At 46.4% G+C, this 17,528-nt stretch overlaps 1 protein-coding gene across 2 annotated transcripts; it reads left to right on the forward strand.

The window, feature by feature from the left end:
* Positions 1-13,869: 13,869 nt before the first annotated feature.
* IRX5 (iroquois homeobox 5) lies at positions 13,870-16,827 on the forward strand. Of its 2 annotated transcripts, none has more exons than XM_054389745.1 (3): positions 13,870-14,124; positions 15,390-15,795; positions 16,061-16,827. In XM_054389745.1, exons 1-3 carry the CDS (start codon positions 13,876-13,878, stop codon positions 16,825-16,827), a joined length of 1,422 nt encoding a protein of 473 aa, XP_054245720.1. In that variant the 5' UTR covers positions 13,870-13,875. The 2 variants fall into 2 exon arrangements, with proteins under 2 accessions (XP_054245720.1, XP_054245719.1); XM_054389744.1 differs by having other exon boundaries at positions 13,876-14,124; positions 16,064-16,827.
* The last annotated feature ends 701 nt before the right edge of the window (positions 16,828-17,528 follow it).

Genomic DNA, 17,528 nt, shown 5'->3' on the forward strand with positions numbered 1-17,528 from the left:
CACCACGCTACCTTCCCACTACAAGAACATACTGAGACACTATCATGTGAGGCCTGAGATGGACTGAAATGGGCCAAAACCTGCAGTCCCAAAGCGTCAAGTGACATATGACCCCTAAACATTAGGCACACATGATTTACCAGCAGCCTCTTCACCACCACAAAGGAGATTACTCTGTTCTTACCTGTGACCTTCATTTCAGTGTTTTCCACTTTTACTTTTGCCTAACTGAACAGTAATTGGGTTTATGTTCTACTCCTAGGAGATCTTAAATGTCACAAGAACTTTTAACTGATTAATGACCTGGGATTGTTGTTTGTTTGGGGGTTTTGTTTCTCCTTCATAGTCATCTGAAAGTCGACTAGCAATTGTAGTAGTTTTAACACTGAAAGGAGATGTGTGAATAATAAAAGTTTCCAAAGTACCATCACCAGAAATCTCTGGTGTCACCCACAAAGCTTGTGAGCCATTTGTCAGCTTCCTGCAGCCAAGAATGTGCCAAGTGCACAGTTCAGGCCTGAAACAGAATGTCAGGCAGCGAGCATTTAATAAGCAAACTTGTCTTTGGGCAAGGCAGCAAAGCAAGAGATGTTACCTGTCTTGCAAGTGAAAAAAGCCAATGGCTTGCATGCGAAGCCCACTTCAGTTTAGCTGTCAGCAGTACCTCCAGCAGTGTCTCCTTTCATTGAGTTTGGTACCACTGAGCTCATGAGGTGCTACTCAGAAAAAGGAGATGTAGTTTAAACAAACATTTAATTGCCCTTCAGTCTGCATAACTGGCACCCAGCCCTGAACAGCCTCTCGCTTCCTCACTTCTGTGGGAAAGCTACCAAAAGAGGACCTTCCCTTCCCATCTCCTGCTGTTGGCCAAAGAAAGAAAAAGGTACAGAAACAAAGAGACCAGGCAAAGAGCTTCGGACGTGTAAAATACCACTGAGCAGTTAAATGTAACCAGTTGAACCTTCATTTCCAGGAGTCCCAAATTCTCTGCTCTATATTTGAGGTTAAAGATTCCCCAGTATCTTGTGACTCCCAGATGCTGTACACAAACCCTCTCAAAACTACATGTCTTTATAGCTGTAACCCACTCAACTGTACATCACATCTTTCTGAAAAATTAATAAATTAAACACAAGAACACCTCTCACATTCCAGGGCTGCCATTTAACTCTCAGTGCCACAGGTTCTCAAGTGCCTCGTGAAACACATTCTAGCTGTGCTAAAGGAATGACATTTGGAGGAAAAAAAAAAAAAAATCACCTGTGTGCTGATAGGAAAACATCCTTCTGAAGATTTTCACAAGCTAGTTGGAAGCAATTGAAGTCAGCCCTCAGAAAATAAGGAAAATCACCTTCCTGCCCAAACACGCTTACTAAATGCTTCCAGCTATGACATTATTTCATAACTGACACATTATACACAAACACCTCAAGAAAGTATCTTTTTGTGTTGTGTCTGAACTACACAGCTATTCACACCCAGTGCATTTGCAGAGCCTTCCCAGTGTTGCACAATGCTCTTGAATACAAATGACAAATTGATCCTTTCAGATTATAGGGGTTTTTTTAGCGTTCAATATTTTTAATGTTAAAAAAAAAAATTGTACCTCAACACGGTCTTTAATCTAATCCTTACCCTGAACAACTGAAGTACATCCGTATTAATCTATTAGATGCTTTTCCACACCACACCTATGGCACTGCATAAATTACTGTAATTTAAATGAATTACTGCTTGAGAATTCTCATTTGGTAAGAAACACGCAGGGTTACAAGGCACAGGCAAGAAAAATGTGCACTATGGTAACTAAGTTTTGATACACAGCATATCTGGGTTCTCATAAACCAGTTCTTCTCAATTGTTAAAGGACAAGAATATTAGACTGATTGCACAGAATGCACATCAATATGTCCAAGAAGTCAATAATATGAAATTAAATCTACAGTTTATTTAGATACATTTCCATGCCTATATATGCGGAATCCATTTTTAAAATGCCATTAGGCTGTCTGAAGAATATTATTGCAAAAGACATTAACACCAATAGTAATTCTATTGCTATGCTGGATAACTTGCATTTTTCTCTTTATACCATCTGATCTGCTGAAATGCACTGAAGAAACAACTTGGGGAGGGGAAAAAAAAAAGAAAGAAAAAAGAAAGAGAGAGAAGAAAACCCAAATTCTTTTGTTACATTATTCCATATATTACTACTGTTTAAGGATGACTTGTTTAAGACTGCACATTTCAACTACCTAACAGCAAAGAATGAAAAGCTTCTTGCTACAAGCTGAAAAGTCTTTACCATGCTCCTTGAAGAGCTCATTTTCACATTACTCAGGCTTCATTATGCTGAATCAATATTCGTTTAGTCACTGGGGTTATTGACATATTTTAAAATAAAAGTATACCCTTCAGCTACTGCACTCATTACGGGTAATTTGTCTTGTCAGGGAGCAGGGAATATTATCCCAGTCTTTCAGGGGCTGACAGCCCATGGAAATACCTCCCCTTGGTTACAACTGTAAATAATTTTAAGGTAAAATATTGAAAAATCAATGACTGTTTCCTGCAATCTGTCACAAACAAATCAATCATAATCTGCACAGCCAGAGAGTCTGATTTGAAGGAGATGAGAGCAGATGTAATTCTTGGCTGGAATCTCTCATTTCAAAATCACTTCACATAATGGTGTCATCATTTAAACACTTAGCAGTCACTGCAACTGCCACTCATAACATCTAGTTGGACAAAACCACAAGGAAGAGGAGGAGAAATGCCATTGCTGTTATGTAAACAAGCACTTTATTTAAAGGGTTGCAACATTAGCAAATCTCAACAGCTAGGCTTGTCTCTCCACCAGAGTCCACAATGCTTTGCTTTTCTCAATGGAAGATGATCTATAAACCAGCTTCTCAACATGCAAAGCATTTTAAAACAGAAGTAGGCTTCACAAAAGCTAAGCAATAGAATCTGGTACTATCTCTAAATTTTTTTTTCAAGTTTTGATTGCTTCAAATGGCTTGTAACAATTACACATCAAATTCTCAAGATATCAAGAAAGGAGAATTGTCCGGGGTACCTTTGTTTTGCTAAGAGCAATAAGAACATCAATGCTTCTTTGTCTTTTACATATTAAATTTCACATCTAATTTTCATTAAGCACACACCAACTCAACTTCGGTGTAGGGAACCACCGCAGAGTACAGGGGGAAAAGTCAAAACCTAAATAAATTAATTGCTAACATATTTTCAACTTGCACTCAGAGATTAACTGTTGTATACGGAATTACATTTGTATAAAGGATCAATTTATGCACAAAGAATTAACTACTGTGCAGTCAAAATGCTATAAACTGATCTTCGTAAACGTGAATAATTTGTGTAAAACTAATCTATTTTATAGAGTAATTCTAATGTTCAGACTGAAATTATTTCCTCATTTGTCCTCCCACCTCACCCCAGACTACATTTTCACCCTGACACTACAGCATTCAGAGAGACCACTGTGCAGAGCAGGCACAACCAAAAAGCAGCAGACAGGATGAAATTGTTGTGCAACTGCACTCCTGGGCCTAAGCCTGCATTTCCTGCAAAAACAGAATTCAAAAATGCTCATGGAGTGTTTCACTCGGGAGTCTATAATTTGAGCTCTTAATCTTTAATGTGCAGAGCCTGTTATCACATATTCATTTTAATCACATTAACCTTACCAACTCGTATTTCTGAATATTTATAATCACAACTGTGATACTAAGGAAGGGGGGGAGAAGAAAAAAAAAAAAAGCAATCAAAAAGATGGAATTTTCTCTTTTCTTAAAAAACAAATTTTAAAAATCTCCTAATGCTGCTTTTAAAAGTGAAAGAATAGGGCATATTGTACATCTAAGCAAACCTCTCCAAGGTTTGCTTTCCTTTAAAGCAGGCTTTAAGTCTCTATCTTCTACACAGAAAGCACACATCTCTAACTCTCTATTGATACACATCAAAACTGCTATTGTTTGTAGCAGCTGGATACATTCTCTTTCTAAGCAAAATAAACTATTACAAAAAGGAGAAACTAAAGTCTTAGTAAAAAAAACAAAACAAAAAAACAACCCAAAAACCAAAACAGTTACTGCCTTAGAGACTAACTAAATGTAGGAAAACTGCAAATGCCAGCTGTGAAGTAATCAGTTTATCCTGGGAAAAGGCCACTCTATTATGGGAAGAAGCAGGCTGAGGGTGAGCAATCGCTAAAAACAAGAGTAGCTCCTAGAAATGACCTGCAGTACCTCATTTTTCCCTGCATGAGATCTATAACGAAGCTATCGGATGGAGAGAGCCTGAGGCTCATCAGCTGGTTTACGTCTCCTCACTGGCCAGTTGACACTGGCTGAGGGAAGACTCTGCTTACTGCATTAGCCCTTCTGGGAGGGAGAAGCCATGCACCATGCTGAATGTGTCGGCAGCTCTCCTCAGCGCCACTCCCCTGAGCCAGGTTGTTATTTCTCGTGACAATCACATCATTAGGTGGGTCAAGAGGCACAGAAGATAGAAGAGATCCATTCTTCCTACATGCCAATTCTCCCATTTGTAAAAATGAAGGCAATGACTCTTCCTCTCCATTGTAAGGCACTTAATAAATGTTAATAATAATTAAGTCAGTCACATCTCCCAGACAACACTGTCAGATCTTTTCTTGCAATATTTGAGAACTATTGCACTCAGGAGGGAGCTCTCAGAGAAAGAAATTCACAAATTCCATCCTTGGATGCAAGAGGTCACAGAGGGCTGCACCACAGCAGACATTTCACAACTGCTCCCTGACACACGAAGCCCCAAGAAGAAAAGACAGCACACTGCAGCACTGCAGATTCTTACAGAGAGTCCACAGTCAGCAAAACAAGTGCTATTTTCTGCAGGACAAAGCATTAAGATGCTGTAACAGCTAAGAGGACTGTAAAGTCTTTCTGGTCAAGGAGTTGCAACTAGCTGCAATTTCTTGAATGAAAATGCAGCTAAAAAAATGAAATTTTTCTTCATTTCATCCTTTCTCAAGAAACAATGAACTACAGGTTATGGGAAGAGCTGTAAAAAGAAAAGACTTCACAAAAGCTAGTAGCATTTCCTCTAGCACTCACCTTCACAATTTACGGCTCTCGTGCATGATGTTCATTTAAGCCACAAGTATATGTTCATTTATTTAATGCAGCTCCACATGACCACCAAACAAGAAAGCAGTGCAATATTACATCATAAAATATCACTAATATTACACTATTATTACTGCTTTATCTAATGTGCTGATTTACTAACCTCTGTGTTAATAGCCTTCACATTTGGGGTGCTACAGAAAGAAGAAGAATCCTGCTCTTGCCTTTCAGTTGTGTTCTTCCTTTCTTTAGTATTGTTTAGACCAGTCTCACTGAGCTCATCTGGAGAGAACAAACAGAAAAAAGGAAACATTTGTGACAATGTTTGTCATCTGCACCACATGATCTTTGTTACAGAAACAGGAACTAAAGCTGAGGCATCTGAAAACGTTAACAGTGCATTATGTTAGAGACAGAACCAAGCACCAGAAACAAAGTGCCACTGCTGTAAGGCCTCACTTAACCAATCAGGACATACACAAAGCAAACTACTTACCTCTGGATATGACTTAACATGGTTAAAAAGAGCTGCAAGCCAAGATGCATTTGGCTTTGTGTGAGGACTGTTGCTGTACTCAGGCAGGTATGGGGTTGGATGGACTGCTGGATTAATTTCCACCATTACCATGATGGATCTCTCTTCTTCTGCTCTTGGGTGCATTCTCTAAAGGCCAAAAAAAAGGACACATGGAGACCAGGGAAATGAAACAAAAAGATAGTACATGTCTCTAATTTAGACAGGTTTCCCTTACAGTCAAAGGGCGACAGACTGAGCAACGCAAGGGTTTCCCCACCCGTTGATCCAGCATGTTTGTTAAATCCCACAGACACTGTGTTAGGCACCACCTCCCACTGGATGTGTTTAGTTCTGCGTTTTTTCCACCACAAGCAGGTGCCTATGGAAATTCAAAGACCTGTGGAATATGCAAATTTAATGGCATTTAGCTAATGAATCAGTAATAGCACTAACAACTTGCTTCTGTTTAAAAGCACAACAGTCTAAGAAATTATAGGAGTACGGACACCAATTTAAATCTGAACACTTCTGAGAAAAGCAGAAGGTACCAGTTAGGAAAACAGAGACACAGTGTTTACATTAGGAAAAAAAAAAAAAAGAAAGAAAGAAAAAAGATCATAGGATGGTCCAGAAGCTGAAAGAGAAAATAGCCCAGGATTCAAAACTCTAGTCCCTTCCCTACAACCAAGTCTTCACCTTCTCAACCAGTACAAAAGTTCATCAGTCATTTTGCAGTCTCTTCTAGGCAGCTATCTCTGAGTGACTTCAGTTTAACTTTTACTTTGGAACAGAGTAGCACAGTATATACCCACAGAGAATATCTGCTGAATTTGAACCAAAGGAGAAATTAAATACTGAAAGAGACTTAAGGCAAAGAGGGAAAAAACAACCACCCCCCCCCACCAAAAAAAACAAAACAAAAAAAAAACCCAAACAAACTTAAAAATAACTTCTGAAACCCAGGCTCTACAGAGCTGTCCTCTTCCCAGGAGACATTCATGGAACCTAATGCCTATAGCAGCTGGGAAAGGGTTAAGTCCCTCCCTAGACAACAGCCAGGAAGTTAGCACAAAGTATTTCTTGCACCATCAATATCATAAAGAAGTTGAAAGCACCTTTCTGTAATAACAGAGTATTCTTAATAAAAGCTTCAAGCAGGTTTTATAGCTGCATATTATCCAATGAAATCAGTAATAAACAGCACTGTAGCATTATTTAGTGCAACTCCAATACGCCAAGAGTCACAACCTCAGTTTTATTTATCACACAGGCTGAAATGTTAGTTCTTGGCTTTACAGTAGCAGCCAAACCTGTAGCTACTGCTTCCCAGCACACTGCCATCTGGATATTGATACTTTGCTACAGGATATGAAAGAAGAGCATAGTTACCTAATACAGCTTAATTGAAAACAGAAAACCTCCGTACTATACCATGCATTATTCCATATAAAATTAAATCTGAAGGGCATGAAAAGTTCTGTAGATGTCAGCAGAGAATTTTTCAGAAGTAGAAGCTGGGTTCTTGATCTGCAGATGCTGTGGAAAAGATGTGCTTATGAAAAGAAAATGCTAGCTTTTGCTCTGCTAGTGAAAAATGAAAAAAGAGCTCAGGATGATGCATTTCCTTCGGGAAGAGTAGGAGTAGTTTATTAGCATAGTAAACTCTCTGCTATGATGATCCACATTCACTTTGAAAGGTCCAACAGGCACTTTTTTTTTGCCCACACCAGTCATTTATATATATTTAAAAAAAAAAATTAAGAAAAATTCTGTCTCTACCACTACATTAACTTTAATCTGCAGAAAATAGCTTCAAGAATAGCTTGCACCTGCATTATCCACATTAAGGAGGAGAAAATCAGAAACGATAAACTGTTAGAGAGAATTATTTGGTTATAAGGCTAGAAAGGCTGCCTGGCTTTATGTGCCTCCTCAGAGAGGCAAAGTTGAGCCCTTGCAAATACTGGTCCTAAGGACTGCAAATCTATGTGTGTAAAGTAGACAAAACACAAACCCTTTTGAACATAACCCTGCGATTGAAGTCACCCACCTCCAACACCCACACTGGAAGTCAGATTTCAGCTACAGGAGCTTCCACCACACTGTAGCACCTGCACTCAAAAGGGAATTTGCCGTTGTATGGAAAGCTACAGGCACATTCATGTCCCATAAAACAGCACAGGGAGCCACAGCCATCCTTCTTTCACAATAAGGAACCAACTACCAGTAGATGTGGCTTGCTTGAAGCGTGGCTTGCTTGAAGTCTAAACTTGTTTAGACATGAAAGAAAGCAGCTTTTCATTTTTTCCACTAAAGTTAACCATTTAGGAGAGCCCATTTTCTGCATATGCTCATGGAACTGTAACTAAAATAAACTCTAAAGACATTCTTTAGTCCACAAATTCAAGCAAATCGTGCCATTTAAGTTAATCACATGAAACTGAAATGTAGTTTCAGATTCTCCCATGATACTGTCAAGATCTTTGGAGTTATGTTCAATATAATACCTGCTTAAAAGGCTGCCAGCTGCACTTGTGTGTATGGTTTTATTCCACAGACTAACCAGGTTTGGTGATGCAATTCACAAAAGGTCTGAGACTGATCATCAGGTTTCTTTAAGCTGAGAAGAAGTGATTTTACATAGAAAGGCTAGGCAACAAACAAAAGTTTAGCAAAGTTACCTGATAGCCAACTGCTGGGCACAGAAGAGGAGAGTTATTGTAGATGTTCACGAGTTTACACCTCAGGCTCGGACCACCAACACAGAGAGTGCTAACAAGCAGAGTCTTGGGCAAAGCACAGGCAGAAGAAACAGAGAAGACTCCCTTGAGTCTTGCTGAGCTCTTCCCAAGGTCATTCCCCTGAGCTAAGAGACACCAAACACCAGCACTGCCAGAGGAAGTACTAACACTGTAACTCCCAGCATTTCATCCTGGGGAAGCCAGCAGTAACAGTATCTGCAGAAAGCACTCCTAAGTTTTACTGCGGATGCTTCGGCCAGTGTTTCAGATACATTGTTTTTTACCTCTTGCTCAGCTAATAATGCATTGATTTAACACAAAAAAACCACAAGCCCCTCCCTCCTCTTGGCACACTAATTAGTTTGACTTCCATGGTAGCGAAAGGTGAGAAAAGCAAAACTTTTTCTTGTCATTGCTTAATTAAAAAGATAAAAAGCCACATCTATTTATTTTGCTGTTATTAGTATGAGTTCTTAGTATTTTTAAATGCACTGTATAAAACATCTCTCTGCAGATGTTTCCAGCAGCAATTTCCACCACCTCTGAGTCTTAGTATTTTGCTCATATGGCCAGCTTTAAACAGAACAGAGTATCTGGGAGAGGAATATTATTACTATTGTCATTATGTGAGGGGTTTAAAACATGATTGCCTTTCACATCACATTCAGATCTCTTGGTAATACAGTCACACACTGAAGTGGAGAAACAGATTACTCAGTAAGTATCTAAGGTCAGGTACTCTGATAAAGAAATATCAAAAAGGTTTTGAGGAAACAGCCTCCTTCTCATCTACCCCTGTGAAAAGAACAAACCAGTTGAAATGATCTCCTAATGCATCTCCCTTCATAATTCATGCCGAAAGATGACATTTTCTCAGGATCTTAATTAAGATAATGATGAACACCTGTGTCGGCATTCCTTGGCAAGACAGCCTTATCCATCATAATCTTTTAAGTACCCTCAAAAAAACTCCAACAAAACCGTCTGACGGAACCAATCTGTTGCCTCTCCTTGCACTAAGTTTTACATCTCAGACACACACAAGAATGATTAGATCTTTAAAGACTGCAATAAAAGCAGGATCCTTACATTTTAAAGTTTCCACAGAAAGTAGCTATTAAAGTAATTAAGGTGTATCATACCCAAGATACTCAAGTTAAACTCCATCCACTACAAACTACCTGCAACCAAACCACTTACAGTTAATGCCTACTGAGAGCTGTACTTTTAAAATACAGTTTGTTGTTATTTTCAAAATCACTCTGCCTCTTTTTCCCCTCATGGAAAGAAAGTATTCATGGTTCATCTCTGTTATATGTCCATAATTTATTAAGCTATTTTATGCTATATTACATGTATTTGCACGTTCTAAAAGAAATGATGCAAATGAAAACAGTGCAGAAAAATAAATACACAGGTTCAAATACTGCTATATTTTGGGTCACCACATTTCATGCAGTCACCTGAAACCCAAGCTCTCCTTATGTCAAAACCCTTATTGGGCTCCGACTACTAAAGTAAGTAAAAACCATTTTACACAGTCTACTGAAGGCTATAAAAACGGTGAGTTTAATTATTTACTGATACAACCCAAATTTAAATTCACAAACCGTAATTTAAATAAAGTGGTGAAGAGCATACAGCCAGCCTGGAAAGGAAGAAGTAATGGTAAATGTTTCTTCTATTACATAAACTGCTTACCTTCCAAGAAATTAGGATAAAAATATATAAAGTACAGAACTCTAATATCAATTACACTTAAATCATTTCACTAGCAACTGCAAAACAGACAAATAACTGATACCAAGAACTTATCCATACCTCCAAATGCACATACCTTCAATAAAAATGAAACAGCAAATGTATCCTCAAACCCCACATTTGTTAATGAAACTGATAGAACTACATAAACAACAGTCTTGAACAAACTTATTTCTCTTTAATCAAAGAGCTAAAAATTCCTGCAAAGCAGATTAATCTTAGGCTTTCACATTTTGATACGCTTCTACTGGAGGAAGAAGTTGCTGTGACTAGTCATTCAGTGAGCTATCAATGTGCAAATAAAGCAGAAAATAGAGACATCCTTAAGAAACTGGTTTCAAATGTGATATAAGTGAAGGTGACAACCACAGCAATAGAACTATAAACTAAACGTTTCAATATCTTGAAGAATTGTCTCTCATTCTTTTAAAACTGCAAAGGCTATAACAGCAGCATAATGTAGTGAGAGTGTCGGTTTGATAGGCACTTACAGTCCTGATGGCACAGGCGTCCTATCACTACCGTTTATTAATCAGCTCTGGTATTATGTTGCGACACATGAAAGTATGCATGAACTCACCACACTTTCCAAGATGTATGCCTACAGAAGCAAGATTAGTAGAACATCAGAAATAAAAAGGGTAATTTTACATGACATTAACCTTACCTCTTGCTCAAAAAAAAGATGCCATGGGAAGATGATTCAAACTTCAGCTTCTCCCTACAAAGAAATGGGCAAGGAAAAGAAGCTACTTATTCTGCTCACATATAAAATGATTCTTAAATGTATAAAACTTGACCAGATGATATCTCACTCCTCGAACAAGGGGTATTCTCGGAGGATTATGACAGAAGCGCTTTTGAGCAGCAAAAGAAACGCGGTGCATGAGAGCGGTAGCTGAAATTAACCAAGGGACAAACAGCAATGACACTGTGCCGCTGAAAACTGATGAAAGTGCACACCTGTGTGGATTGAGCATGTAAGAGTGTTGCGAGCCCGCATCGGGCACCGGGGGCTGCACCCCACGTGTGTTTCAAAAAGACGGACCACCAGACACTACCACGTAAAAAAATGAAATAAAACAGAAACATTCATTTAAAAAAAAAGGGGGGGGGGGGGGGGTGTGAGGGAAGGAAGGAAGTCTGGGGGTGAAAGAAGCGAAAGGAGGGAGCCGCCAGACACGGCGCTGCTTCACAACGGCACCGGGTAAGGTGCCTAGACCCACCTCACCTCGCCTGGCTTCCGTACGCCGCTCCTGTAGTCTCCACCTTACTGTGGGACCCCTCAGCGCCCTCCGGCCCGGCGCGGAAAGACCCCGAAACGGCGCAGCGTGGGGCCCGGGCAGCCGCACGGCCACCGTCGGCTCACTGCAGCGCCGAGGCCCGCCCAACAGGGGGCGCCCCGGCGCGGCAGGGCAGCCCAGGCACTAGCCCTGCCGTTCGGCGGAAGATATCACCGCCCCGATCCCCCACCTCGCCTCGCCCCGCTTCACCTTGCCGGCCGGAGCGGCCCTGCGCCAGCCCACAGCCGCCACAACCAAAGCTGAGCCGAGGTGAGGTGAGGTGAGGTGAGGTGAGGTGAACCCGGTCGGGAGGCAGTGACCACCTCGGCCCGTAGCGCCTCCACGCGCAGCCCTACCAGCGCCGCCTCCGGACTCCCCAGCACCCGCTCCGCCGTGCCAGCGCCCCTCCACACCCTCTCCTCCCCGCACTAAGGGACAGCTACTCCGGCCAATGGCAAAAGGGGAGGGCCCATCGCCCGTGGAAGGATAGCCAACCACTCGCTGGGAGGGGCGGAGGCGGTTCTGGCGGGAACACAGCTTGCTGGGTAGTGTAGTGTGAGCCGCACCAGCCCCGCTGCTCCCGGGTCTCGGTCCGGCTATAACCCCGCCCCAAGACACCGGGGAAAGCGCTCTCTGCCTGCCCCGTCCCATCTCACCGAGGCCATGCCGCCCCCAGCCCAGCCCCGCAGCTGGGCTGGTCGCGAAGGCTCAGCTTGTGCCTTGCCTTTCGGCTGGAGGACTGTGAACGCTGCCGCCGAGACTGAATCCCAGAGAGGGGGAAAAAGGGAGTGAGTGGGGCGGCGTCGACATCGCCTCTTCGGCGACTCGGGGAGCTCCTGCCTCCGACTGCCCGTTTTAAAACACTCATCTCCTCCTCGCGTCTCTGCGTTCGTCCCGCTGGGGACAGCGGCGAGGAAAATTAGGACTTAGCGATCCAAAAATTACAAGATTAAACCAATAAATAAAATATATCTAATTAAACCGTCCCACCTCCGGTAAAGGCACGGTGGGTTCGGAGTGTCCAGGGGCGCGGAGCCGCGGCGGGGGACAGGGTCCGCGGCCGCGAGAGCAGCTCCTTGCCTCAGCCGCTGAGGACAAAAAAGCGAGAAGTGAATAAATCGGGATATGTTCCTGTTGGGAAATATATCTGGTGGAATCAAAGGAGATTACATCTCATGATTGGCGGGGATTTATCCCGGTTCATATGGTTCTAATCTGCTTTCGCTTCGACCCTTTTACGAGCCGGAGAGGGGGGAAGATATGTGGTGCACTCTTCAAATCCGCGGGCAAACCCTTGCACCGAACGATTGCTGCAGACCCATCTCCGCCCCCGCTGCCATCCCCCTCCTCCGGATTCCCCTTCTCCCAGAAACGGCACTGGGAAAGACTCAACCCCACCCGGCACGCTCACGGCCCCCCGAGCCCTCTGCGAAACCAAGTTCCACTCCTCGCCAAGACGCAGTGCCGCGCTTCGGGGATCCCCTCGCCGCAGCTCCGCTCGCATAGCTGTCGCAACAGGTCCGGCAGCGGGCCGGCACCGCCGCAGCCCCCGGCCCGAAGGCGCTACCGGCCGCGCATCTCTGTGCTGCCGGCCTTGTCTGGGCTGTGGCGCGGCACTTCCCCGCCGAAAATCGGCTTTTTTGTTTAGAAAACTAACACCATCACACCCCGCCCGTATATTCCACCTCCAGTGATTAAGAGGAGGGAGGGGCAGGGGGTAGAGTGCAAGAGGAGGGGTGGCTGCGCAGAGGGGGAGCGGGGTGGCTAATAAATCTTATTAAATATCTATTTTTTTTTTCATATACTGATTGGCTTGCATTCCGGCGCTGAGCGGCTCCGCACGGTATTTAGCACATGCAGAAAGTTGGAGCTGATCTTAAATGGCTCGGAGGTGACTGCAATCCAGGAGCCGGCGCACTTGAGCCTCTGAGCGCTGGGGAGGGCCGAGGGAAGCGCGGAGCCCTCCCGCTGGTTGGGCCCGGCCGCTGCAGCCCAGCGGGGTCCTGCCAGTCCTTCCACTGACAACACCCCACGAAGGAGGAGCCTCGCCGGGCCGCGCAGAAGGCGTCAGGAGCTGCAATTTCCAACTTAGCATCTTGGCAGGACCCTTCGGAAAGCGAGAGCGAGGAGGAAGGGGGGGAAAAATAGCCCCCCCAGTGCAAGGGGGAGAGAAAGAGAGCGAGCAAGGGAAGGAGAAAAAAAAAAAAAAGAGAGAGAGAGAGAGGGGGAAGCGGGAGGGGTGAGAAAAAGGAGGAAACGGTGCCAGGCTGCAGGCGAGCGCGGAGCAGCAGCCCCGGCGCAAAGCAAGGTGCCGCCGCTGCCCAGCTGGCGAGGGCGGAGAGGCGCCCGCGAAGCCCCGGCCGCAGCGGCCCCAGCCCGGCAGCGCGGCGGCTCCCTCCAGGCGCCTTGGGCTCCCGGGTATATGTGTGCGCCTGGCCATGTCGTATCCTCAGGGTTACTTGTACCAGCCGTCAGCGTCCTTGGCTCTCTACTCCTGCCCGGCGTACAGCACCAGCGTGATCTCCGGACCCAGGACCGATGAACTTGGGCGATCTTCTTCGGGCTCCGCTTTTTCCCCTTATGCCGGATCTACCGCGTTTACTGCCCCTTCCCCGGGTTACAACTCCCACCTCCAGTACGGCACCGACCCGGCCGCCGCCGCCGCCGCCGCCTTCACTTCCTACGTGGTAAGAGCAGCTCCGCGCAGTCGGCACCGCGCCGGGCACGGCGGCATCCCGCGGGAGCCTGCCACCCTCCCCCCACCTCCCCCCCCGGGCCTCCTTTTTGTTCAGATTTTCTTTTTGAAATACTGGGGACAAAAGGGAACACGGCTCTCCACCTCGCCGCCCAACTTTCCCGCATCGCCGCCCTGTGCTGCCGCACACTGTTGCTGGCGGCAGCAGCGGGCAGGGCCGGGCGCGGGGGGAGCCGCAGAACGGCCCGGGCCAGACGGGGCATAAGCGACCGAAATCATTCCCTCAAAAAAAAAAAAAAAAAAAAAAAAAAAAAAAAAAAAAAAAAAAAAAAAAAAAATATATATATATATATATACACACACACACAGAGATATATATGCACGCACATACATATATATATATATGGCAGCAATCGTAATTCCGCAACAATTATCTAGTTGTGATTGAAAAGGGAATGAACCCCAGAGCTGCCAGAGAAATCCGGGCGATAAACCCGGGCAACTTTCCCCTGGACGGCGATAATTAGACTGCTTAAATATTGCCGAGCTCTAATCCCATGGTCGCGAGCTGCTCCGCGGGCGCTGCGCGGGAAGGGAAAGGCCAGGGCACTGCGCTGCCGTGCGCGCCCGCGGGTCCGGCCTGGGGCCGGGGCATCCCGCCACAGCGCTGCGGCCGCCTCCAGTGGCTTCTCAATGTCTCCCAAAATCCGGAGAGTTTTGTCCAGCTTGTTCACTCGGTTTAGGGTCTAGTGAGAGTTTCACAGTTTTTTCTTTCCTTTTTCTGTCCTTCCTTTTTCTCTTTTCTTCTTTATTGCTTCTCTTTTTTCTTGTTTCTCTTGTATCTTCTTTTTCTCCTATTTTCTCCTATTTATTTTTTGTCTCCTTCCCCTGCCCTGGCAGAGGACCGGCTCAGCCCGACCGCCCGGGCCCGGCCAGTTGCCCACTGCGATCGCAGCGCGGGGCGGAAGGGTCCCCTCGTTGTTGTCCATCCCCGCGCCGCGTTGCCCACTTGCTTATCTGTGCCTGCATTTGGGTGAGAGGCGCAGGATTGCTGCAGGCGGCCGGTGGCCTTCTGGGACCGAAGCTTCGCGGCCTTGGCGAGCCCTCAGGCCCTTGCACCCGTTGTCCCTGGAAGGAGCGGGAGGGAAGCCGGGCAGGGGCGGCGGGCAGGCCCCAGCGCTGCCCTTGCCGTGTCATTGCCGCCTCGCGGCCGCCTGACCTCTCGCCCCTCCGGGCCGCTCTCCCCTCTCTCCCCAGGGCTCGCCCTACGACCATACGCCGGGCATGGCCGGCTCCCTGGGGTACCACCCGTACGCGGCGCCGCTCGGCTCCTACCCCTACGGGGACCCTGCGTACCGCAAGAACGCGACGCGGGACGCTACGGCCACTCTCAAGGCCTGGCTCAACGAGCACCGGAAAAACCCCTACCCCACCAAGGGCGAGAAGATCATGCTGGCCATCATCACCAAAATGACCCTCACCCAGGTCTCCACCTGGTTTGCTAACGCGCGGCGGCGGCTCAAAAAGGAGAACAAAATGACCTGGACCCCGCGGAACCGCAGCGAGGACGAGGAAGAAGAGGAGAACATCGACCTGGAGAAAAACGATGAAGATGAGCCCCAGAAACTGGAGGAAAAGGGGGACCCTGGGACGCCGGACACAGGTAGAGCAGCGGGTTCGGTCGGACTACCGCGCCTGCGTCTTCGGGTCTGCCCCGGCCTGGCCCGGTGCGGAGCGGTGGGGAGACGGCGGGACGGCCTGGGCCCCCAAGCGAGCAGCCGGGGCAGGAGGAGCTAGGGGGGCAGCGCTGTGGGCCTGGCGGCCGCGGGTCCGAACGAGAACCAGGGATGGCGCAGTGGGTGGGCGGGTTTGGGGATGCAGGGTGAGCCCTCGATCTGCCCCCCACCCCTCTCCTTATCCCCCCACAGGAGCGGCGGATCCTAAGGCAGCACCGGGCTGCGAGCGTCTCCAGGAGTCCCCCGGCCCCCAGGAGGCCGAGGGCGGCCTCAGCGACTCGGATTGCAAAGAGCCGGCGGAGGAGCGGCTCGACGGGCCGCCTGGTCCCCCCAAGGCGCCCGGCTCTTCCCCGCTGGGGCCGTGTCCGGCAGGTCGCGGGCTGCCGCCGGCGGGCGGCGAAGAATCCCCACTATACCGCCCGCCTTCCGCCGCCGCAGGGCCGCCGCACGCCACCGACCTGCACCCGCTGCTCCCCGCCGCCACCGGCGCCTCCGTCATCCACTCGCCGCAGCAAGCGGCCCTCGCCAAGCCCAAGCTCTGGTCGCTGGCGGAGATCGCCACCTCGGCGGACAAGGCAAAGGAGGCTGGCAGCGAGGCGGCGCCCCCCGGGCCCACCGTGATAGGTGGCGGCGGCCCGTCGCGTTCGCCGCCGCGGCCGCGCTCGCCACCGGCGCAGTGCCCTTTCCCCAACGGGGCGGTCCTGCCGCGGCCGCTCTACTACACGGCGCCGTTCTACCCCGGCTACACGAACTACGGCTCCTTCGGGGCCCTGCATGGGCACCCCGCCGGTGGCCCCGCTGCCACCGCGCCCGGCGCCCACTTCAATGGATTAAACCAGACTGTCCTCAGCAGAGCCGAGAGCCTGGCTAAAGACACTAAAATGATCAGGAGCCAGTCCCAAGTAGACCTTTGCAAAGACTCACCTTACGAACTGAAGAAAGGTATGTCCAACATTTAATATCGGCTTCTCCTCCCTACCCCCTCCTGGGACTGTGGTTTTGTTCTTTTATATTTTTTTTTATTTATTGAGAGAAATAATAAATTGCTTTGGCAGTTATTTTTCCACTACCAAAAGAAAAACAAAAACAAACAGAAAAAGACCAGCTTCCCTCCCTCCCAGCAGCCCCTTCAAAAGTTTATAGAGTCTATTGGAAATGGCTGGATGGAAACTGCCCAGCAATGTCTTAACCAAGTGAACAGCAAGCGAGTGTCACACTCCCTCACACACACAAAGAAGAAAGATTTGTATGAAATCTTATTCTGTATATTTAATGTAGCTTTTTTTTGTATTTAAATTGATAATACAGTATCTTTGAAGTAAATTATGAAATCAAGACACCTGTACAGGCATTAATGTTGTTTTCGTAATATAAATATATACATTTCTGTGTCTTTTTCCGAATTGTTTCATAGTTTTAAAATATATATATACAAGTTTAATTTAATTTTTTATGGCTATTGGTTTTGATTTTTTCCTTGGGTGTGAGCTAAACTATAATGCAAAAAAAAAAAGAAATAGGTTATAGTTACTAGATACAAAAACCTGCGGCCGCCTTTGTAAAATGCAAATATTTAATTAAAAAGAAATTTTTAACAGACCCAAAACACTCTTTTTTTTGCAACAAGCAGATCTGTACATAGCTGCGGGAAAACCACGCG

This window comes from Indicator indicator, chromosome 19 (genome assembly GCF_027791375.1).
Source record: "Indicator indicator isolate 239-I01 chromosome 19, UM_Iind_1.1, whole genome shotgun sequence".
Classification (NCBI taxonomy): domain Eukaryota; kingdom Metazoa; phylum Chordata; class Aves; order Piciformes; family Indicatoridae; genus Indicator; species Indicator indicator.

Excerpts from the sequence above, each read along its gene's own strand:
- IRX5 (XM_054389745.1), top strand. The coding sequence starts at position 13,876 with ATGTCGTATCCTCAGGGTTACTTGTACCAGCCGTCAGCGTCCTTGGCT. Across the intron at positions 14,125-15,389 it reads CCGCCTTCACTTCCTACGTG|GGCTCGCCCTACGACCATAC; the intron begins GTAAGAGCAGCT and ends CTCTCTCCCCAG. Across the intron at positions 15,796-16,060 it reads CCCTGGGACGCCGGACACAG|GAGCGGCGGATCCTAAGGCA; the intron begins GTAGAGCAGCGG and ends ATCCCCCCACAG.